This window comes from Brachionichthys hirsutus, unplaced genomic scaffold (genome assembly GCF_040956055.1).
Source record: "Brachionichthys hirsutus isolate HB-005 unplaced genomic scaffold, CSIRO-AGI_Bhir_v1 contig_657, whole genome shotgun sequence".
NCBI lineage: Eukaryota > Metazoa > Chordata > Actinopteri > Lophiiformes > Brachionichthyidae > Brachionichthys > Brachionichthys hirsutus.
Genome location: NW_027180775.1, coordinates 5,402 through 30,806, shown reverse-complemented (window position 1 = coordinate 30,806; position 25,405 = coordinate 5,402). Strand labels below are relative to the sequence as shown.

General features: G+C 44.0%; 1 protein-coding gene across 2 annotated transcripts; it reads right to left on the bottom strand.

Annotated features, from left to right (window-relative positions):
- Positions 1-793: 793 nt before the first annotated feature.
- On the bottom strand, positions 794-7,662 carry LOC137916674 (protein odr-4 homolog). Of its 2 annotated transcripts, XM_068759648.1 has the most exons (13): positions 7,508-7,662; positions 7,122-7,238; positions 6,769-6,861; positions 6,283-6,389; positions 6,180-6,216; positions 5,699-5,842; positions 5,525-5,620; positions 4,422-4,466; positions 4,224-4,343; positions 4,022-4,151; positions 2,179-2,382; positions 1,270-1,323; positions 794-893 (listed from the first exon to the last, which is right to left on the bottom strand). In XM_068759648.1, exons 1-13 carry the CDS (start codon positions 7,604-7,606, stop codon positions 823-825), a joined length of 1,317 nt encoding a protein of 438 aa, XP_068615749.1. In that variant the 5' UTR covers positions 7,607-7,662; the 3' UTR covers positions 794-822. The 2 variants fall into 2 exon arrangements, with proteins under 2 accessions (XP_068615749.1, XP_068615748.1); XM_068759647.1 differs by having other exon boundaries at positions 6,180-6,389.
- Positions 7,663-25,405: the final 17,743 nt, after the last annotated feature.

Sequence of the window (25,405 nt, the reverse complement as noted above, 5' to 3'; positions counted from 1 at the left end):
GGCTTATGGAGGCTGCAAAATTGAAACTGCAGGCCTCATCACTCTGTCTTGTCATTTAGATGGAAAACAACAGACGCTATCGTTCTTCCTTGTAGAGCGTGATGTTACACCACCACAGAAGTCATCCAGGTTAGCGACATTCAGCACACCTTTTGGACGCTATCGGTTTCTCAGGATGCCGTTTGGCATAAACTCAGCAAGCGAAGTTTTCCAGCGCTCAATGGAACAACTGTTCGCTGGCTCCATGTGCTATTATTGTTGACGACATACTCGTGGGAGGTCGTGATGCTGCTGAACATGATGCAAATCTGAAGAAGGTGCTTGACCGCGCACGAGAGATCAAACTCAGACTCAACCCGCAAAAGTGTAAGTTTCGTCTAGATCAGGTTTGCTATGTAGGTCACATCTTCACAAAGGAAGGTCTTAAAGCTGACCCCACGAAGACTGAAGCCATCACGAACATGCCAGTCCCAGGATTCTCTGGCAGTGCAACGTTTCCTTGCTATGGTGAACTATTTGGGGAAATTCATTCCAAATCTGAGCTGCGGCAGAGTGAGCCCTCTACTCCGACAGAAACGGCGGCGGGCGCGGCATGATGTCACTTCCTGTGCTGAGCACTGAAGCTCGTCTGTCTGCGGTGTGGAAGTATTCTGACGTGGATGACAGAAACCTTGTGATTGAGGTGCTGCTCATTCTACAATAGTAAAATAGCGAGGGGGAAATGAAATCGGAATCAGAAATAAATCATTGATATTTATAAAAACCTACACTTTATACAAATGTGACAAGCAAACTCTTTATTTGATGGCGTATATTTGTTTATTAAATGTCACTGAGATAGAGCATTGAGGCAGCGGTGGCGAGAAGGGCAACAGCAGTCGCCATGGCAACACCTGAAAGAGAAAGGGTGGAATGAAGCGAGTGTTACAGCTACACCCCATTAGAGCTCCAGGGGTTTAAATACAAAACACATTTATCCATGTAGTATATATGTGATTATTTTAATGCAGCAACTTTTTTAACGGGTCCTGTGAAAAAGTAATAAAGACAAAAACATAAAAAGAACTCCAAACGCAATATAACTAGCGTAACTTTGAATAATGGCGCCGCATTCCCTTCCGGTGCAGAAAGCGGTCCGTCAGAACACGCAGGTCTTGTGCTCGCTACGCTAACAGAGTTTCATCACGTCCTTGCTTTACCGGGCTGCTCAGGTGACATTGAGAGTCTGTCCGACTCAAATGTAAGCTGATACAACGGAAAGAGTTTTACCAACACATTTGCTTCTTTTGGGCTCCAGTGCTTCCACGGGTCCCACAGTGAGCTCTGGAAACACAAAACACACAATTCATGAACTATAATACGTTAGTAAAACAGCTGCTCAGTGAGGTCTGTCCAACAGAGACCCTTCAGTACCGAGTACCTCAAAGTTGTACTGAGTTATATTCCATGTTCACAAACGTTTTTACGGCAAATGCATGGTTTATTAGTTCCCTTTTCTTGACTCCTACCAAACATTTATTAAAGCTAAAGTGGCTAAATGTTATTACTTTACTTGGCCAGCCTGAGAAAACATGTTTGAGAACATGACACTGGAGCTCAAAAATCTTGCCAAACATGTATTAATATGTCACAGATTTTCTGCTACATCCCGGGATATGTATAAACGTTTACATTTCCATCATTTTATTAGTATTATTTTCTAGCCTAAGAAAAATTACACTGTAAATAAATACTAAAATCAAATTAAAATACATGCACAGTATTGCAACATATAAAATACAGTACCTGTACAGTAACAAGATCTGCCTTCGGGGAAAAAAAGTACTTTGCAAAATCTCCCCTTGTCCGACTCGCTCACCCAGTTAGCATCGCGTCGTGTTTACTTTGTGCTTTTGTGAAAGTTTCATTACAATTTTTAAATATACCCGACTGTTACTGTATTAGAATACAAACATGCTTGTAGGTATGTGGCAAAGGGTAGTACAGTAGAGGGCTGGTGAATTCATAAAGGTACAAATACACACAAAGCAATAAAATAAATATGGTGCCGCTATTTTGCGTATTTTCACGCATCACGGGGGTCACAGAACGTAACATAGTGATTATTAGCTAATCAGAGATGTCGTCATGTATCATGAACAGCTCGGTCCATTCTGTGCAGACACACGCTCCCAGTACCTGCCGCAGCACCTCTCTCCAGGATTTGGGCAGGTGATTCCTGAGAGGTATCCAGGTGTTCCTCAGCCACATCAATGTCCAGCATCTCCTTCAGTCTGTCAGTGGCCTCTGCCTTAGCCTCATCACTGAACTGGTAGTCGCACACGCACACCGGCCCACATGAGCTCACTGGGCAGAAGATGCGACGAGGGAGAGCGAATGTATCTGAAAGAGACGAAGAGGCAGAGATGCTGCGAGATGAGCGGCTGAACATTTCAGAGATATTTAGAAATACCGTGGAGCCTCTGTTCTCGAACGACTTGGTTTTCGACCAAAACATTTGTTTAAATTGCCTCAGAAGTAAATGTTCTGCACTTATATACGTAGTGCTCTTTCCACCTTCGCGGTGCTCAAAGCATGAGGCCTCACATTCACCCATTCACACACACATTCATTCACACATTCACACTCCAGTGCTGCCAGACCCACTGGGAGACATTCGGGGTTCAGTGTCTTGCCCAAGGACACTTCGACATGCAGACAGTCAGAGCTGGGATTCGAACCACCGACCTTCTGATCGCTGGACGACCCACTCTACCAACTGAGCCACAGCCGACCGGAAGCCAAACAGATTTTTCAGTACTCGATTACAGAACTAGGCAGGATTGACCGGCTGGTTTATTTAACTGTTTTTGGGTTGATAAAGACCCAAACCCACCAAAATAGTGTAATATGTTCCCTTTAAATGGCACGGCTCCAGTATACGGTAGACAGTGATAACATTTTGGTTCAAATATTCTGACCAGTTTTTGTCTTAAACTCCAGAAATAAAATGATTACAGACAGACAAACATGCTGAATGCAATATTTCTCACTTTACGTGCTCAATAAATCTGATTATTGGGCGGAGTCAACATAACAACGTTGTAAACAGTAGCAGAGAGAAGCAAGAGTGATTTAGTCAGGTAGTGAATTTAAGTTGACAAAGTCCACACCTGTCAATCAGCCACAATGATGTGCTCGTCACAATAAGCCAGCCAGCCAGTGGGGGGCGCCCCCCTAGGGGGGCGCGGTGCGACGCCTGTGACCGCGGAGAAAATGTTTTTTTGCCTTACGAGAGTAAAGTGTAATTGCACATCCACTCCAGTAGTTGGCAGTGGCGCCCTGATTGTCAGAGTGCGCGCAGGGAGGATTAGCAGAAGAAGAGCGGTTGTAAACAATCTACGGTGGAGAAGAAGAAAGACTTGACTTCCTCATTTTCTGTTGCAGACTAAAAAAAAATGGTAATAAAGTTATTCTTTGTTGTAAGTTGATCTATATTTCTTTCTTTTTCATATTTCTTTGTATGTTAATAAGGATACAAGAGTGTTTTTTTTTTTGGAGGGGGGGGGCGCGACAGAAAATAATTGAGAAGCACTGCAATAAGCCAAAGAAAGCCGTAGCCAAATCCCTACATGCCCTCAAAGGCCTCCATTAAAGGACTGTCTGCAGAGGAGCTTGATTTAATCCGAGGAACACGTTCCCGATAAAGCTGCTGCTGCTGCTGCTGCGTTCGTCGACGCGAGCCAGGGGGCGCCGGTGACCGGCTGCTGCGGCTAACGGTGAGAGTCACAAGTCTCTACGCAGCTCAACGCCATCGACACACGTCCTCGTGTGTTTGAGCGAACAAAGCGGCGTGGCCGATGGGGAGGGGAACGCGCTTATGATGCGACGTGCTGCTCATGGCGACCCTTTATAATAATGACATCATCTCAGCACGCCAGAGCAGGAAGGAGATGCGATTCTAGACCAGCTGATGCGTATCGAGTCGAAGCTGCAGACGACCATCGGAAACCCGAACCCACCCAGCCCGACGCCCGCCTACCTGCAGCTGTTTGATGTTTGCCTCTGGAGCCGCCCTCGCCCCCGCCCTCGCCCTCCTCTGACATCAGCAGCTCTTCCAGCAGCATCTGGACCCTTGCAGCTACCGTAGACAGCACATCCCTCTTCAGCAGCTTCACACAGAGGCCGGTTACTGTACGGTGGACCCTCCTTCAGCGGCGCAGGTCGGTTCAAAGAGCCATTACCTTTTCAGCCAGTCTGACCTTTGACTTGTTGCTGTGGAGGTAAGCTCTGCTGTGGATTGCACCTCTGACTGACACGCTGCCTCCACACTGCTGGACAACATCTGATAGACTCTGATCATCCTAGTAGACAGAAATCATGGTCCGAGGTGTAATCATACACAATCATATATTTTATATAGTATGCGTAGTATGTCCTACCGGTGAAATGAGCAGTTGAACCGTAAAGGTCTGTCTGTTCCTCTTCTACAGTAAAATATGAAACATAGTGGTTATAAATGTACTCCAGACAATTCAGTATTCATATACTTATATTTTTACCAAGCTTGAATAAATTAGATTAACCGGAAATGTTAACTTACAAAAGTCTTTATTAGACACAGAGAAGTCAGGAGGCCACGTTTGGGAAGCCTCTCATGACCAGAAGATAAATGGATTCAATTCAGTCGATTACAAAGTTTCTGATCCGACAGAACCATGAAGATTCCACAGCAGCATTCTCTCCATCATAAAACGGTGCAACACTGTGAGATCATCAGGTTCTACCGGGACATGCAAAATACTAAATGCTCCATAAAGATCACTTTCACTGCCTGAGCAGAATAAAGAGACGACAAGGCATCAGTGGACTAATACTGATCGATATGCATAGATGATTAGTGGGTCAATACCACACTCACACAGCAGAGAAAGGATTTTGATGCATTTTAAAGAATAACCCTTCATTTAGACATTGGCTGATGACTGAACTGGATGTAAATAAAGTGATTAATAAGAATGGATCTGGATGATATAATCCCAAACAAATGTTTTATTTTCAGCGACGCCAGCTAAAAGACAAGATCATTTCAGTCCACCTCATCTGCACCGACTGACCATTGAACACAAAACAGTTCGAGTTAAAATGGATGTTCCTGTTCTGAGATGCTTGTTAAATTATCGTGTTCAATCCAGACGTAAGCAAATTGATATTTGCTGGACTCGGTGCAAAGCTTGAAGGCGTCTAAACTCTGGTTTTAGTGATGAAATTCATTCCAAGATGGTTGGTTTGAGGAATAGATGCAAGATTTTGAAGCATTAGGCTCAAAAATATTATAATTAATGATAAAACAAAGCACAACAGCCCGTCTGCAAACGACCTCAGAGAGGAAATCAGGTTTTGATTTTAACGATTACTTCCAACCTGCCCTTGAGTAACGATCCAATGACACTGCCAAGTCAGCAATCTTTATGGGGTATATATGCTGTATACACATTTATTTACTTTCCAAAATACTTTCTCGGTGTAATTTGATTTGTACAACCTGTCCGGCGAGCAGCTCGGTGTCGTCTGGAAGCGTTTTCCCTTCAAACAGACAGATTCCGTGCTGAATCTGGCGGGCCCACTCTTTCAGTCCTTCCTGAAACAAACCATGAGCAGGAAAGTTTCACTCCTGCCTTTGCTGAATATTTAAGGTGTTTACAGGATTGAAACAAACCTTAAGAAATGCATCCAGGATCTCTGCAGCACTTCCGTTGCCCGGCAGGGGTACCAGCATATCCACATTTACGCAGCATGACACCATGCTCCAGGAGGAACACACACCGGAGTGGTACTTCCAATCGGCAAGCTTGGCCATACTCTGAAACACCCAAAGCCACTGATAGAACTGACAACAGCTCAATGCTTCATATTTTATATATAAATATCACGCAGCCTGAGAGATCGGTTTCACGTTTGAAACCTCAGTCCCTAAATCACATCCTGTCGAGTGACGAGCCCTCTGATTAGTTGATCTTCTACACCGTTGGAATGTTTTATACAATAAATTAATAATAATTATATTTATATTTATATTTATATTTAATAGTTATTTTGAAGCCTATAATGCCACAAATAATTTTAGAGGCTTCAGCGCTTTTTGGGGTCAATGATTCGACTTTAATGGCTGCAGCTGGAAGAAACCATTGTGAACTGACCTTTGGATTTTTGACATCAAAGGTTCTGCAGATTGTTCTGAGATGTGGGTAAAGGATCAGCCACATACAGTAGTAGTAGTAGTAGTAGTATGCAAAAGGATACTTTCTGGTCTTGGGGTTGACGTGCAGTGTGACGCAGTCTGTGATGTCATCATCTGCGGGGTTCCACAGGTATTCTGAAGATATGAGGTTCTCCACTGCAAAAACCAGCTGGAAAAACACAGAATCAGACTCACAGGCACACACATTATAGCGAGCTACTTTAAGGGACTTGTCAATCCCTGCTATACAGATACAATTCAATAATAGAGCTCTTAAGACTAAATAGTCTCCACCTTAAGTGACCGTAAAAAGATTTGTTTCCTACAGCTTGATACTGGCAAAATAGATTTCTGCCCAATTTAGCTCCACACTTCAGGGAATAGAGCGTCTGTGTTCTCTTTCATCTACATTTCAATCTATAATTTAAATGAGAAAAACACTCAGATGGCGCAGACCTCCGCCAAGCAGCTCATTCCCCTCCTAATTGGCCTTTCCATAAAACATAAAACCATAAAAACAATCATTACTTCGGTTCACATCATTTCACCTGGCTGAGCGTGGCTACTGTGTCCTTAGCATCTGCATCAGAGATCATAAAGACTCCCAGGACAGCGAGGCCGCCAGGCAGCATCCGAGACACCTGATCAGACATCCGTTAGCTAGTTGAAACTGTAACAAATACATTTATGATCAATAATCTTTCCTGCATTCCTGGTACTCTAGTTGTGCTGTGCAACACCAATAGACGTAAACAATGGCGTGTTCAAAGCCCAGAGATTAGTTCATTTGACTAGAAATAATTTCATGATGAACCGTCCGAGCTTCCAGTAGCAACACAGCACGTTATAACAGAATACACTTCAGTAAAACCTCAAACATTAAAATCAGGATACGGTCTACCTGGCGAGCATGCTCAGCCACCCACTCCTTGTCCAAAGACTTTCCGGCGGTTGACGCGGACCCCTCCCTCGGGGGCGTCCGGCTTGCCATGATGACATAATCCCTTTGAGAAGAGCTCTGGAATGTTTAGTCATTCATATAAATCACTGTCTGCATGTCGTAGTGAGGATGCAAGACGCTAGCCGTCTCCTCCCGGGACCCAGCCAGTCAGCATGTCCTCCGTAAGGGACACTGTCCCCCACAGAGGACGTGCTGACTGGCTGCGTCTCAGGAGGAGACACAAACAAATGGTAAAAATAACATTTACAAGCAGATAGACAGAAGGCTGGCACAACACACAAACAGAAGTCAAATGAGTGATCGATCAAACGGGAGATGAACCTTACCTGTCCAATGAGGAGGCCCGAGACTGGACACGCGTGCGTCGCACCTAGTTTGGACAGGTAACCCTCCACAGCCTGCTCTACTGCGTATCCACGGCCCATCTCAAAGCATGGAGGTGATGCGTCACACAACAACTACAAAGAGCACAACTTCAAAGGAATGCATGCACTGTTTTACCCAATGACGTTGCTACATAAATGAAAGTAACAAGGCTTAGTTGTGTTCAAAGAAAAGCAACTAAGATTAAGATTCCAGAATATATGCGTGAATCACTACGGAGAATACCTGAGACGAAGAGAAGAACGATTTACTTCCGCTTCAATGACGTACTTCCGTCGCTCATCTCTGACGCGTTGGACGCTCGCCGCGTCATAAAGCCAGACAGCAACAACTGGCTGCGGACGCCGCACGTTTTCTGTAAAATGTCAGCCTGCAGTTTTCTAAAGCGTCTGCTTTAATTATAAACTTAAACAAATGATAATTAGAGTTTTCCCCCACCCACATCCTGCTTCTAATTGGCTCTGGCCCTGATGGCAACGAGTACTAGCCAATCAGAGCAGAGGCTGAGCAGGGCAGTCGCGCGACTCGCCTGGAAATAAATATATAAAAACAAGAAAGAATTTGTGAATTCAGGATATTTATTTGTGGAGCTTTACTGTGTTATAATGTACTTGGTACATCTGTTAATGTGTGATATCCCATCTCTTTTCTCATGTTTAATAATGTGAAAAGGTGGTTTATCTCCCTCTTGTGGTCATTGTCCTGAAGCGCAGGGTCCACTGCGCACAGTTTACAATCCATCCAAACAGATTGTAAAAACTGCAGCCGATTTATTTTCTCGCTCTCCGCAGAACCCAGTTTTCAAAGGCCTGGTTGCTTTTTTGTCTCGCGAGATCTGGCAACCCTGGTCCTAATGGGGAATTTACAACAGGTAAATGAGGCAATGAGGAAATGCCCAAGAGGAGGTAAACAGCGGCACAAAAGGTGCCTCCGTTTGAAACGCTGGCAGAGTCTCAAGCCCATGTTAATGATTTACTTACAAGAAGTAAGTACTGTCTGCAGAGGAGCTTGATTTAATCCGTGGAACACGTTCCCGATAAAGCTGCTGCTGCTGCTGCGTTCCTCAACGCGAGCCAGGGGGCGCCGGCGACAAACAGATAAATGGTCTTATTATATGGTCTTTGTGCTTATTACATTTTTCAGTGTGCTTTCTTAGGAAGGACAGCAGGATGAAATAATGCTATTTGTTGCCCTCATCAATTATCTGGCAGTGGGACAGCGATGAGGCTATGAGTTGTGGAGGACTCTAAAGGACAGTGAGACTACTGTCCAGCACAAAATGTTACTAAAGTCCTTATGATTTCAGTTAATAAAACATCACACTGACGAATGACAATTCTGCAGTAAGTACAATTTATTAGGCCCGAGCGCCTATACTAGGCCTAAGGGGCTATTGCTTTTGCAACGCAGAAGACGACAAGTTGACGAGCGCAGCTCGTCAACTCTCGACAAAGTTGACGAGCGCAGCTCGTCAACCCTCGGCATCCAACACACTCACGCACACACACACCGACACTCAACAGCACACACACACACACACCGACACTCAACAACACACACGCACACACACAGACATCGACAAACACAGTTGACGAGCGCAGCGAGTCAACTGTGTTTGTAACTGTCTTCCGATGGTTGACGAGTGCAGCGAGTCAACCATCGGGCGACCAACACACCCACGCCCACACCCACGACACTCAACAGCACACACACACACACCGACACTAAACAACACAAATGCACACACACAGAGATCCACAAACACGAGTTGACGAGCGCAGCGAGTCAACTGTGTTTGTAACTGTCTTCCGATGGTTGACGAGCGCAGCGAGTCAACTCGTGTTTGTGTGTGTCTGTGTGCCCCCACAGACGGGTAGCCCTCGTCGAGACCATTCCGAAAATGTATTTTGTGTAGAAATCGCACACTCAGAAAAAAAGTTATATTGTTTTTGCAAAAATTCTTTATTAGGCCCGAGCGCCTATACTAGGCGTAAGGGGCTATTGCTTTTGCAACGCAGAAGACGACAAGTTGACGAGCCCAGCTCGTCAACTCTCGACAAAGTTGACGAGCGCAGCTCGTCAACCCTCGACAAAGTTGACGAGCGCAGCTCGTCAACCCTCGGCATCCAACACACTCACGCACACACACACCGACACTCAACAGCACACACACACACACCGACACTCAACAACACACACGCACACACACAGACATCGACAAACACAGTTGACGAGCGCAGCGAGTCAACTGTGTTTGTAACTGTCTTCCGATGGTTGACGAGCGCAGCGAGTCAACCATCGGGCGACCAACACACCCACGCCCACACCCACGACACTCAACAGCACACACACACACACCCCGACACTGAACAACACAGACACACAGACACACACACACACACACAAACACGAGTTGACGAGCGAAGCTCGTCAACTCGTGTTTGTGTGCCCCCACAGACGCGTGGCCTTCGTCGAGACCATTCCGAAAATGTATTTTGTGTAAAAATCGCATACTCAGAAAAAAAGTTATATTGTTTTTGCAAAAATTCTTTATTCTTCTTTATTCTTTATTCTTTATTAGGCCCGAGCGCCTATTCTAGGCGTAAGGGGCTATTGCTTTTGCAACGCAGAAGACGACAAGTTGACGAGCGCAGCTCGTCAACTCTCGACAAAGTTGACGAGCGCAGCTCGTCAACCCTCGACAAAGTTGACGAGCGCAGCTCGTCAACCCTCGGCATCCAACACACTCACGCACACACACACCGACACTCAACAGCACACACACACACCGACACTCAACAACACACACGCACACACACAGACATCGACAAACACAGTTGACGAGCGCAGCGAGTCAACTGTGTTTGTAACTGTCTTCCGATGGTTGACGAGCGCAGCGAGTCAACCATCGGGCGACCAACACACCCACGCCCACACCCACGACACTCAACAGCACACACACACACACCCCGACACTGAACAACACAGACACACAGACACACACACACACACACAAACACGAGTTGACGAGCGAAGCTCGTCAACTCGTGTTTGTGTGCCCCCACAGACGCGTAGCCCTCGTCGAGACCATTCCGAAAATGTATTTTGTGTAGAAATCGCACACTCAGAAAAAAAGTTATATTGTTTTTGCAAAAATTCTTTATTCTTTATTCTTCTTTATTCTTTGTTCTGCTGTTTAAACGGCAATTTGACCCCCTGAACATGCTCGAAAACTCACCAAACTTTGAACCAAGCTCAGAACCGGCGAAAAATTAATTATTTTATGTGTTTTGAAATTGGGCATGAAAAAGTGGCGCGCCAGCGCCACCTACAAAAATCACAATGCATTGTGCCTATGGGGGGTCCGACGCCAACTTTGTCGGACAGCCACGAAATTCGGTACACACATGCGTCAAGTCGGGGCAAAAAAAAAAAAAAATTATGGCCACGCCCCCAAACACACAGGAAGGCGGCCATATTGGATTGAATTTTAAAAACTGCTGAGTCAGCGTTTGCACACACACACACACTCCAATCCAAACCAAATTTTAAACACTTATTGACCCTTCCTATCTGGACACTTTAAAAGGGAAACTTTGACAATCAGCCTTACAGCGCCCCCTAGAGAACGATAACAAAAATTGAATGGGAATTAAAAAAATACTTTGTCAGAAATGATTGAAACTTACCAGAAAAGTCCCTCATGTGGTCCCGATCAAAAAACACAGCCGTAACCATGTTGTTGTTTTTACGGTGTTGCCGTGGCGATGGCAACCCCGCCTATGGTGAGGGGTCCGACGCCAACTTTGTCGGACAGCCACGAAATTCGGTACAGACATGCGTCAAGTCAGGGCAAAAAAATATATATATTATGGCCACGCCCCCAGACACACAGGAAGGCGGCCATATTGGATTGAAACTCCTGACGGCAGATGCCATATAATCCAAATAACGCTTTGACTAAACTGTGAGCTACTCATGCAGCTCAAATCTAAACACTTGCGAAGCACTCAGGACAAAAGCGGCGTGCGTCGGCGGGTCAGCTCAACGGCCTGTCGGCCGGCGAGGGCCTACAACGCCGCTTGCGGCTTTAATTCTTTATTCTTCTTTATTCTTCTTTGTTCTGCTGTTTAAACGGCAATTTGACCCCCTGAACATGCTCGAAAACTCACCAAACTTTGAACCAAGCTCAGAACCGGCGAAAAATTAATTATTTTATGTGTTTTAAAATTGGGCATGAAAAAGTGGCGCGTCAGCGCCACCTACAAAAATCACAATGCATTGTGCCTATGGGGGGTCCGACGCCAACTTTGTCGGACAGCCACGAAATTCGGTACACACATGTGTCAAGTCAGGGCAAAAAAAAAAAAGTATTATGGCCACGCCCCCAGACACACAGGAAGGCGGCCATATTGGATTGAAACTTAAAAACTGCTGAGTCAGCGTTTTCACACACACACTCCAATCCAAACCAAATTTTAAACACTTATTGACCCTTCCTACCTGGACATTTTAAAAGTGAAACTTTGACAATCAGCCTTACAGCGCCCCCTAGAAAACAATAACAAAAATTGAATGGGAATTTAAAAAATACTTTGCCAGAAATGATTGAAACTTACCAGAAAAGTCCCTCATGTGGTCCCGATCAAAAAACACAATCGTAACCCTGTTGTTGTTTTTACGCTGTTGCCATGGTGATGGCAACCCCTCCTATGGGGAGGGGTCCGACGCCAACTTTGTCGGACAGCCACGAAATTCGGTACAGACATGCGTCATGTCATGTCATGCCAGTATTATGGCCACGCCCCCAGACACACAGGAAGGCGGCCATATTGGATTGAAACTTAAAAGCTCCTGACGGCAGATGGCCAATGGAAATTATGTCACATATCACCTCAATGCAGATTTGACTGAGCATGGCTCCTGTTTGCACATACAGACTCCAATCTAAATCAAATTTTAAAAACGTATTGACACTTGTCTCTGCTTCTTACTGTTGCCATAGCAATGGCTGAAATACTGACATGACTTCAGATACACTTCTGAGCAATGCAAATTGTTGAAAGTTACTCAAAACTAAAGCCTCGCAGAGTAATCTGTACCGATGCTGTCCTTCAACATAGTATTATGGTCAGGAGCCTTACAGAGTGATGATTACCGGTGCTGTCCTTCAACATAGTATTATGGTCAGGAGCCTTACAGAGTGATGATTACCGGTGCTGTCCTTCAACATAGTATTATGGTCAGGAGCCTCGCAGAGTGATGATTACCGGTGCTGTCCTTCAACATAGTATTATGGTCAGGAGCCTTGCAGAGTGATGATTACCGGTGCTGTCCTTCAACATAGTATTATGGTCAGGAGCCTCGCAGAGTGATGCGTACCGATGCTGTCCTTCACCATAGTATTATGGTCAGGAGCCTTGCAGAGTGATGATTACCGGTGCTGTCCTTCAACATAGTATTATGGTCAGGAGCCTCGCAGAGTGATACGTACCGATGCTGTCCTTCACCATAGTATTATGGTCAGGAGCCTTGCAGAGTGATGATTACCGGTGCTGTCCTTCAACATAGTATTATGGTCAGGAGCCTCGCAGAGTGATGCGTACCGATGCTGTCCTTCACCATAGTATTATGGTCAGGAGCCTTGCAGAGTGATGATTACCGGTGCTGTCCTTCAACATAGTATTATGGTCAGGAGCCTCGCAGAGTGATGCGTACCGATGCTGTCCTTCACCATAGTATTATGGTCAGGAGCCTTGCAGAGTGATGATTACCGGTGCTGTCCTTCAACATAGTATTATGGTCAGGAGCCTCGCAGAGTGATGCGTACCGATGCTGTCCTTCACCATAGTATTATGGTCAGGAGCCTTGCAGAGTGATGATTACCGGTGCTGTCCTTCAACATAGTATTATGGTCAGGAGCCTCGCAGAGTGATGCGTACCGATGCTGTCCTTCACCATAGTATTATGGTCAGGAGCCTTGCAGAGTGATGATTACCGGTGCTGTCCTTCAACATAGTATTATGGTCAGGAGCCTCGCAGAGTGATGCGTACCGATGCTGTCCTTCACCATAGTATTATGGTCAGGAGCCTTGCAGAGTGATGATTACCGGTGCTGTCCTTCAACATAGTATTATGGTCAGGAGCCTCGCAGAGTGATGCGTACCGATGCTGTCCTTCACCATAGTATTATGGTCAGGAGCCTTGCAGAGTGATGATTACCGGTGCTGTCCTTCAACATAGTATTATGGTCAGGAGCCTCGCAGAGTGATGCGTACCGATGCTGTCCTTCACCATAGTATTATGGTCAGGAGCCTTGCAGAGTGATGATTACCGGTGCTGTCCTTCAACATAGTATTATGGTCAGGAGCCTCGCAGAGTGATGCGTACCGATGCTGTCCTTCACCATAGTATTATGGTCAGGAGCCTTGCAGAGTGATGATTACCGGTGCTGTCCTTCAACATAGTATTATGGTCAGGAGCCTCGCAGAGTGATGCGTACCGATGCTGTCCTTCACCATAGTATTATGGTCAGGAGCCTTGCAGAGTGATGATTACCGGTGCTGTCCTTCAACATAGTATTATGGTCAGGAGCCTCGCAGAGTGATGCGTACCGATGCTGTCCTTCACCATAGTATTATGGTCAGGAGCCTTGCAGAGTGATGATTACCGGTGCTGTCCTTCAACATAGTATTATGGTCAGGAGCCTCGCAGAGTGATGCGTACCGATGCTGTCCTTCACCATAGTATTATGGTCAGGAGCCTTGCAGAGTGATGATTACCGGTGCTGTCCTTCAACATAGTATTATGGTCAGGAGCCTCGCAGAGTGATGCGTACCGATGCTGTCCTTCACCATAGTATTATGGTCAGGAGCCTTGCAGAGTGATGATTACCGGTGCTGTCCTTCAACATAGTATTATGGTCAGGAGCCTCGCAGAGTGATGCGTACTGATGCTGTCCTTCACCATAGTATTATGGTCAGGAGCCTTGTGGAGTGATACGTACCTGTGCTGTCCTCCAACATAGTATTATGGCGTGCTGACCAAGCCGATTTCCAACTCAAGGCTGTCGGTCCCGCAGCAGAACACGGGAATAGAGCAGCGGAGAGAGAATCCAGCATTAATGAATCAATGGAGGAAGAGGAGGAAGCAAGAAGAAGACCTGCAGCAACTCTTCTCCTGCGATCTGCAACTACGTGCTCCGATCTCACCAATACTGTCTAAACCCAAGTGAATCAAACTAACTCAGAGCTTGTCATCATCATCCCAGGTGGATTAACCAAAGAACTCCAACTGTTCAACGTTAAACTGTGAGCTGCATGGGAGCGTTGAATGACAGAAGGCAAACACATTCACCAAGACAGGGAGGCGATGCCGGGCGAGTTTTATCTTGAGAATAAGTCGACTTATGACTGTTTTGTTTCGCTTAATGCACCTTAAAACCCGGTGCGCCTTTTGTATGGGAAAAAAACACGTTCACTGATGTTGCACGAAGTTGAGCCTTATAATAAGGTGCACCCTACGGTCTGAAGAATACGGTATATATATAATGTTATGCTATTAAAGTGACAAAGAGGTGTGGTCCTTGAGGAAGACGTCTCTCATAATTATGGTGCACTGTGATTCGGCCAACTTGGACTGCTGCCGCCACGATCTGGCAATGGAAAAGCGGCATTGACGGCGCTTTGAGTCTGTTCGATGCCACTGGGTCTTGGTTCTCCTGGTTTTTGAGCACAAATCTGAATCACCGAGACCACCAGCACAGAATTTTTAAATTGATTTTGAAATAATGTATTTTGGGGAGAATAGGCCGCCTTCATATTCTAGAATTGAATGTCATAATTTCAAATGGAGGTCAAGTATCAATACAACTCTATGGTGGAAATGTAAATGAGAACATTCTCAAATGCTGCACCTGATGATTAGACCTTGGATATAAAAATATTTATTAATTTGGTTTCAAGTCCTTTCACCTGACCACAATCATGTTTGTATTTTTTTAAATTCTCTCCACTTTTGAACATCTTTGAGAAAATAATATATCCTTAGGATCAGCACTGGAATTAGAGATATCAGCCATGAACCAAGCAACATAAATTGCCATTTTGACAGTTACCATAGTTATGCTATAGACTTTCTACCTGCTCAAACTGTTGAGCAGCGAATTTACCTTACTTTAGAATGTTGCAATGTCACACGAACGCAACAAATTCCCACTTTGATACCAAAATATGGCAGACGCCTTTTAACTGTAATGTCCTTATATGGAGATACTGTATACCTGCTTTATGGAGTGTATCTCATATTTTGCAGAATAATGCCAACTCAATCTTATAAATAAAATTAAAACCCACAGTACAATACAATATCAATAATTCCAGTACAACTCAATTATTTAACTCAATTCAATTTTATTTATATAGCACAAGAACATAACAGAACATTATGTCAAGGCACTTTAGAGGATGAACAGGGAAAGACCTGCAGAGAAAGACAGAACCCAACTTGACCCACAAGAGCAACGGAGGCAAGGAAAAACTTCCCTTTAACAGGCAGAAACCTTGGACAGAACCTAGGCTCATGGTGGACGGCCATCTGTCTGGACCGGCTGGGTTGAGAGAGACAGAGACAGACAGAGAGAGAGACAGAGAGAGACAGACAGACAGACAGAGACAGAGAGACACAGACACAGAGAGACAGGCAGAGAGACAGACAGACACAGAGACAGACAGACACAGAAAGACAGGCAGACAGACAGAGACACAGAAAGACAGGCAGAGAGACAGACAGACAGAGAGAGAGAGACACAGGCAGAGAGACAGACAGACAGACACAGAGAAACAGGCAGACAGACAGAGACAGACAGACACAGAGAGACAGGCAGACAGACAGACAGACACAGAGACAGGCAGACACAGACGGACAGACAGACAGAGAGACAGAGACAGACAGACACAGACAGACAGACAGACACAGAGACAGAAAGACAGACAGACACAGACACAGATAGACACAGACAAAGAGAGACAGGCAGACAGACAGACAGAGACAGAGAGACACAGACACAGAGAGACAGGCAGAGAGACAGACAGACACAGAGACAGACAGACACACAGAGAAACAGGCAGACAGACAGAGACAGACAGACACAGAGAGACAGACAGAGACAGAGACAGACAGAGACACAGAGACAGGCAGACACAGTCGGACAGACACAGACAGACAGAGAGACAGACACAGACACAGAGAGACAGGCAGACAGACACAGAGACAGACAGGCAGAGACACAGAGAGACAGGCAGACAGAGACAGACAGAGAGACAGACACAGAGAGACAGGCAGACAGACAGACACAGAGAGACAGGCAGACAGACAGACACAGGCAGACAGACAGACAGAGAGACAGGCACACAGACAGACAGAGAGACAGGCAGACAGACAGACACAGACACAGAGACAGGCAGACAGACAGAGACAGACACGACAGAGACAGAGAGACACAGACACGGAGAGAGGCAGACAGACAAAGACAGACAGACAGAGACACGGAGAGAGGCAGACAGACAAAGACAGACAGAGACACAGAGACAGGCAGACAGACAGACAGAGACAGACACAGAGACAGACAGACAGACAGACAGACAGACACAGACAGACACAGACAGACAGCACGAGAGCGGCATCAGGTGCAGACAAAAACATAATATATAAAATACATGCTGCTGAACAAGATACTGAGTAACGATAACTGCATCATAACAAATCATAATCATAACTTACATATAAGTATATTAATAGACATTGTTAGAAAAATTACGATGAATGCTATAAAATAATACATTTGCTGTTAAAGGACACTTTGTACAAATACATTGCAATATTGACATCGTTCCAGTGGACCTGTTGTACCAGTCATGGGCATCTTAACAGGGACATAAGACTTTAAAGACAACAAACCCTACAGTATGTGTGCACGCATCACTGTAGGGCACAAACATCCACAACCACTAAAAAAACCACAACCACTAAAAAAACCACAACCACTAAAAAACCACAAACTCACAAGACCAAAACTTGATGCAATAAATATCTAAAAATGTGAATAAACTGAAATTCCATGATCCATATTCCAACCAGACACACACACTTAAAATGTACAATATAACCACATTAAAATACATGATCAAAGTCAATTAATAAATAAACTATATACCATGTTGGCAAAGGGTGACAAACCTGAATGCTCAAGAATTGTCAGAGAAATCGATGCTTTGAAGGTCATGATGAAGAAGCATGGGAATGACAAAATTGTGACTGACCAGCCATTTATAAGAAAACCCATGTGATGAGTCTAGACAACAACACCTGTCCATTTGATTAAAACGCAGCTAATCTAAGGACGCCATTTCTACGCATTTCCCCTTAAAAGAACAAACAATCCCTTCATGGTCGCTAAAGTAGGTTGGCATGACTGAACAGTCTATCTCATATTGACTGGAATTTAGGTAGCAATGATCAATTAATGTCCCCCTCTCAGTTGTGGGAGATGTGACATATTGAACATAACCTCTTTCTAACATGAAATTGCAGAGACTTGTAGATTTCAATATGTCATCATTAAAATCTCCCATCACAGCCACAGTGGCACAATGTGAACTCAGCCAAATCAAAAATCTGTCTAAATTATACTTGAATAGAGACATGGGATACGACGATGGGCGGTAAACTACTGCGATGATGATTTGGTGCTCTGCAAAACAATTGACTATACATTCTAAATCCATATCTTGTACTGTGATTTCATAGTTAAGCCTTTCATCACAGTACATGCCAACTCCACCGTACTGTTGGCCACGGAGACTAACCAGTGCTGCGTTGTCGTTGCACTGGTACGAAACACTGCGGGGACGACTGTGGAAATTATAGCCTTCAATGTGGCAACTTTGAAATGAAGAATCTTCAGATAACCATGTCTCTACCACAGCAACACAGTCAGGCTGCAAATGCCGTGTGTGTGAAGCCAAATCTGGCACATGCCGTACTAAACCTTGTACATTCATGACAAATACTGTCAAAACATGTGCCTCTTGTCTCTGCCAAAGTAAACTGTCAACCATGAAGGGAGGCAAGCTCTCCAACGCACCTTTAATTTTGTCATTGCAATATATGGCCTTGTCGGAATAGTCTTGAATCACTAGACCCTCTAAACTCCGAACGCGGCTCAAGGCCACATACGCCTGACCTGGGGCAAACACTTTTTTAAGGGACACCACAGCTTGATCAACGGTTACACCCTGTACTTTATGAATTGTACACGCCCACGCTAGTTTGAATGGAAATTGTCGACGAATTTCACCGCGCTTATTAGCCTGTTCTTCCTCTGGTCCTATGCGGGTAGAACCAGTTAGGTCTGCAGGGGTACGGGTCTGCTTCCTTCTGTTGGTACCTACTCTGTCGTCGTCAAATTTAACCCAAATTGCTAAAGGAAGCTTTTTGTTTTGAGGGTCTTCTACTATGTGTGTAACGATGCCACATACCCCATTTACTAGGCCATCAGAAACGTCTATATTTTTAGACAGCATCACGCGTGCATTAACGCCAATATATAGTGACTCCACCAAACTGGCTTTTTCAGATTTATGGAGACACAGATGACCTGGTATTTCTTTTAATTTACCTGTGTTCTTATCAATACCAAAATCACGGGCATCAATGTTGATGACATCAGAACACACACTATGAAGTTTCCTCAAATTATAAGTCTGCACGTAATCCCTCCTTGAAAAAATGTGCAGCACGTCGGGCTCTTCGCCTGTTTCACGACGCTTCAAAATATCTCTGTCATTTTGGAGCATGGGTGTCCCTTTTGAACGCACTCTCAACCGATTTAAGAGCTCTGCAAAACAACTGTCCTGTTGCCGAACAATCTTTTTTAACTCTGCAACTTTAAACAGATCTCTAAAAAAATTAATGCCCACTGTTTCTTTGAGCAAAATCTCACCCTTCACTGGAGGTAGCTGATAAAAATCCCCAACCACAATCACGCAAATGTTTCCAAATTTTACTGATTTAGGTGTCTGTTTAATTTGACACAACCGACCCTCAATGTGCATAAAAATCTTTTGGTCAACCATCGAAATTTCATCAACAACTAAGATGTGAACGTCTATGTATTTTGCGCGCAGCGTATTTAGCCTATCTTCTCTCAGGTTTTTATACTGTTTTGTTGGATTTACGGGAATGCCAAATGTCGAGTAGATAGTAGCTGCCTGTAAATTGTATGCTGCGATCCCTGTTGGAGCCGTTAATAAAACACTAACATTATCAGGACCGTGGCAAATAGGGGCCAACAACCGCGATGCCTCATACTGAATGGCCCTGATGAGGTGACTTTTCCCGGTGCCTGCGCCTCCTGTAATAAATACGTGCAAAGGCTCAGGATTATTACCAGCTACCTCTTCTAAGCACCATTGACGTATTTTGTAAAAAATGGACAGCTGTTGCTCATTCAGGGTTCGCACAAGTGCGAGACCGTCAGCACGACTCATCACATTTGTTCTCTCAAAATGACTGATTTCTTCACGTTTTAAAGCCAAGTCAGGGATGGGCTCTTGGTCATGCTCAGAGAGGACCTCCTGTAACACCTGTTTAAACTCCTCCTTCGACTCCAACCTTTCAACTTCCAGCTCTGGGCAGAGATGTGCCCATGCTTCTTCCAAAATGTCTTCACAGCCCATTTTCTCTTGGATCTCATCCAGATCCTCATGCTCCACTTCATAACGAAGCCTATTTGAAACAACGATCGCCTTAACAGAATGTACAGACCCATCACTAAAACGCACCTCCCCGTTTTCATAGAATTGTTCATATGTTTCAAATGGAGCCAGCTTAAGGTCGTCTTTAATGCGATATGGTAAAAACAATTGTAGGATACTCAGATGGAATAACTCTGGATCTTTCGTCTCAGAAAACCGCGCATATCTAACTATCGCTGGCTTGGTCCGTATTCTTTTAGCTATCGCGCCTAATGAATTTTGTAACCGAATTGCATTTTTGCACTGTTCCGTTTGACCAAGAACGCGGTACTCTGATACAAAAGTAGCGATGCACATATCGTTAAATGTACGGTTATCAGGCCTACTCTGATACCTATCTATGATGTTTGTCATCCATATATTGTCTGATGACTCGTCCTGTATCTGACCTATGGGTTTGCTCAATCTAACTATGTTATTTCCTGTTGGAATAAATTCTACTTTCCGCGAAAACTCTTTTAGGTGCATGTTTGTGGCGCGATAGACTGCTTCCTGCGCAGAGACATCCCGATTATGCAAATAGACGCTCCCTAACTTTTTCAATGCCTCTTGTGCACTCAGATTTCCTTTGGACGCTTCTTTTTGCGCATTACCCAAGAGCAAACCCATCTCCCGCTCTGACTTGGATATGTATGAAACAATATAAACTATGCAGGCCCATGCATCAACCACAAACTGAATATCCATATTCGCATTCCAAGCATCCAACAATTTCGCATTGTAATTATTAATCCAAATTTCTTTAATTTCCCTTTTTAACACTACATGTTTGTGACCACCTAATGCCTGATAGACCGATTCAAATGTGTCCTGATTTAAGCCAATAGCTTGAAACAATGATTCCACACTATCAAAAGAAAGATCTTCATCTAGCGTAGCTTTTTTAATTGAACTCAAGATGGCGACGGCTTGCTCCCTCTCCATTATCTGTGGTTTTTCCGGGTCTTTTTCCTTTTTGAGAAACGTACGCATGGACGGAGGACGTGGGAAATTAAAGCGACACGTCTTGTTGCCTTTTTTGCATGTTTTGGAGTGACGTTTGGAATGCTGCTGCACCGAAGAAACTTTCTCTAATAAATTTGGGTCTGAGGGTAGTTCGCAGGAAACGTATTTATCCACAAATAGAACTACCTCTTCGTCTTTATTCACACCAATCTTTGGAGCGTCTTTTATCCAAAAGAGGGCGTGTACGTGTGGTGATCCACGCTGCTGAAATTCTACACGATAAAAAAGATCAATAATTTCGCCAATTGGATGATCAGAGGATTTAAGGATTTTGTTCAAGAATTTATGCCAACGCATGTCAAACATTCGCGCCGCAGTTACGGGGTTATGACGTAAAAGATCACACCTCTCTGCCCAATTTAAATCTTCAACTCTCCTGGTACTACCTTCTATTTTTAATAACGCTTTCATGAGATTTTGCCAACGCAGATCTGCTGAACTAAAGGAACAAAACCATGTTGGAATACCTAACTGGCGCACCATTGCGATTAAGTCTTTTAGTGTGGCTTGCCAGAATGGGGGCGTGCCTCTAATAGGCTTCATGAAACGAAAACCATCATCAAATTGTAACAGACTTTCCAAGTTTTCTTTATCTGCAGCAGCATTACCCGAGCCCTGACCCGCATGTCCCTTTCGCAAAGCTATGGAGACCTTTGACACGACCTGCTCCACTTCCAGCATGTACAGAGCCATGAACAGAAATTTGAGATTCCGCGCAAATCTCCCATCTGCATGCAAAAGCCTGTTAATAAAATATCGACGCAAAGTAATACGAACAGGCCTTTGCATGTGAAATGTGTTACGCCCAAAGGGGAACTCTCTGGGGAAGCATTTTGCTTCATTCTCCTCATCTGTGAGCAATCTAACTGGACTGTTCCCTTCCGCCGGAGCCAAATTTAATACACCCTGGAAGAAGTGGTCAAGGGCCTCTTGAGCTATATCTATCGGCATAAAACATGTATCCTGGAACATGCAATGACGCTGCCTATCATGGAGATGCTCATCATCTAAGTCTTCTTGTTCCCGTTCCCCCTGTCCTTGTTCTCCCCCTTCCTCCCCTGCATTGACTTTACCTGTTTGCTTCCCCCCCATCTTGCCCTGCGCCGCCTGTTCTTTTCCTTGTCCCGACACACCCGTATTTGAAGCTTCATCTTCTTGCCTGGTGAACTCATTGACCCACTCCTCATCAAATTCAATATCTAAGTAATACCGATTATTAGCTTTTAGAAACGCAATCGCTCTCCGAATCCGATATGTGTCTACAAATTGATACTCATAATGGCCTTTATAAGTAAGTTTACGCTTCAATTTCACAGGCAATAACCAACCGTCCATGTTACGACGCGGCAACAACTTTGTAGACTCTACAATGTTGGCAGGTACACAGGTCACAGGACCGTGCACCCCCCCTTGACCCCCTTTTGGCAAAGCATGCATTTGCAAAAACACCATATTAAGCGCGACTATATGTTGTTCTACGGTGTTCAAGCATGCAAGTTCAGGAGGAATGTCGTCTAATTGTAAATTGTTCATTGAGCATTCAGCTGGCATGTCACCCTTTTTCACTTTGGAGTTGCATGTGTAGCAGATCCACAAACTCCCTCTACAATGAGACAGCGGGCACGGTGATGGACAGCCACTGTCACACGTATGCAAATAGGCCTCTGAGATACAAACATCCGCAACAGCAGCAGATTTGGGATCAACCATAAAGTCATCTTTTCTACAAGGTAAGACTTGGTTGAGAAACAATAATTTAAAGCAAACACAACAGATGTATTCTGGACCGTTTTCAACATCCCTCAAAAATCGCTCCTTAACCAAATCAAAGTTATCAGCTTGTTTTTGTTTATGTTCTAAATCATTTTTAGATTTCTTGATACTTATTGCCCTTTTGTTTTTTCGATACTCCACACTGTCTCGATATTTCTGCTTACTTGCTGCCTTTGCTAACAGCTTGTGTTTCTGTCTGAATTTCAAATTGTCCCTGTATTTCAGTTTGAACGCAGCTCTCTTATTTTTTTGATACTCTGAATTATCTCTGTATTTCACTTTGAGCGCAGCTCTCTTATTTATTTGATACTCCACATTGTCTCGATATTTCTGCTTACTTGCTGTCTTTGCTAGCAGCTTGTGTTTCTGTCTGAATTTCAAATTGTCCCTGTATTTCACTTTGAGCGCAGCTCTCTTATTTATTTGATACTCCCCATTGTCTCGATATTTCTGCTTACTTGCTGTCTTTGCTAGCAGCTTGTGTTTCTGTCTGAATTTCAAATTGTCCCTGTATTTCACTTTGAGCGCAGCTCTCTTATTTATTTGATACTCCACATTGTCTTGATATTTCTGCTTACTTGCTGTCTTTGCTAGCAGCTTGTGTTTCTGTCTGAATTTCAAATTGTCCCTGTATTTCACTTTGAGCGCAGCTCTCTTATTTATTTGATACTCCACATTGTCTTGATATTTCTGCTTACGTGCTGTCTTTGCTAGCAGCTTGTGTTTCTGTCTGAATTTCAAATTGTCCCTGTATTTCAGTTTGAACGCAGCTCTCTTATTTTTTTGATACTCTGAATTATCTCTGTATTTCACTTTGAGCGCAGCTCTCTTATTTATTTGATACTCCACATTGTCTCGATATTTCTGCTTACTTGCTGTCTTTGCTAGCAGCTTGTGTTTCTGTCTGAATTTCAAATTGTCCCTGTATTTCAGTTTGAACGCAGCTCTCTTATTTTTTTGATACTCTGAATTATCTCTGTATTTCAGTTTGAGCGCGGCTCTCTTATTTTTTTGATACTCTGAATTATCTCTGTATTTCAGTTTTAGTGCGGTACTGTTCAGAATCTTTATTTTTTGTCTATAATTTACATTTTCTTTGTATTTCTTGTTACATGTTTCAAGCACCGTCTCTTTAAGTGTGTCATATTTAGTTGAAATATATTTTCGTTTTTTCTTTTGAATGTACTTGGAATCCCTATTACCTTGCACATTACTTTTTTGCTTTGGACTACCATCAGCTGAGGCATTTATCTGTCTAGATCTAATGTTGTAACCCACAAGCTCATCACTAATTTGGCAGCATCCATAACAGCTGTGGGTCTGTGGGTTTTTGACGCAAGTGACTACTTCATAATGAATATTGTTAATATTTTCCAGATAAATGCCATGTGTAGACAAAGGCCTGTTAGTACAGCCAAATTTAAGCCAACGTCCATCCATTAATGTATAGATATCAATGCCTAAAAAATCTGCTGTCGCTTGGATCTCAACCTCAGTGGCCCATGTGTTTACTTTACGCATATTTGTATCGCTAATATATTGGACCACAGATGAGTAGTCATTGCGCAAAAGTGTTTTGTATTGTAAAGGATTATTTTCCAGATGTTTAACGATGGCAAGTCTAATTTTCCTATGATTTTTTTGCGTGCCACTAATAGCCTGTGAAATCGAGCGAAAGTAACAATTACCGTCGGGAACAATTTTGTCATTTGTACACGGCGCACCTAACGGTCCAATAAGACCAATTGTTTGTGGTTCTGCTACAGCAAATCTCTCGTAGTCAATTTTTAGATTTTTACACAGTGCCCTCCAAACAGTTTCCCCAAGTGTGCCAAAATTATGGGTTGTAGTGCTGGCGCTGGAAAACACTACATCAAAATCCACATCAGATTCACAGTCGTGCTTTGCCTTTTTAAGTGTGTGTGCTTGATTGGAAACAGATGATGGTTCAACCTCAACTGACCTTTCACACCCTGCCCTTTGGGCAGAAGTATCACGAGTCTGAGGTTTAATTGCCTCAGATGCATCACACTTCTGACCAACAACTGTAATGACCACACCTGTAATTTCAAATTCCTTATATTTATCATGAAAACATCCCGCTAGCTTGCAGAAATGACCGTACAAATCATCTATGCAGCTAAAATACACCACCACACTTTGACCATATTCTGGATCTACCATCCCTGTAGCACTACGCATATGTGAATCTACAACTGCGTATCTGCCTTTGTCTTTAATGACAGC

Bases quoted from the DNA above. Each gene is read 5' to 3' on its own strand.
- LOC137916674 (XM_068759647.1), bottom strand. From the start codon at position 7,606: ATGGGCCGTGGATACGCAGTAGAGCAGGCTGTGGAGGGTTACCTGTCC. The intron at 6,862-7,121 runs GTAGACCGTATC...ATGTCTGATCAG, and splicing joins TGGCTGAGCATGCTCGCCAG to GTGTCTCGGATGCTGCCTGG. The intron at 2,383-4,021 runs GTAGGCGGGCGT...CGTCTCTTTCAG, and splicing joins CAAACATCAAACAGCTGCAG to ATACATTCGCTCTCCCTCGT.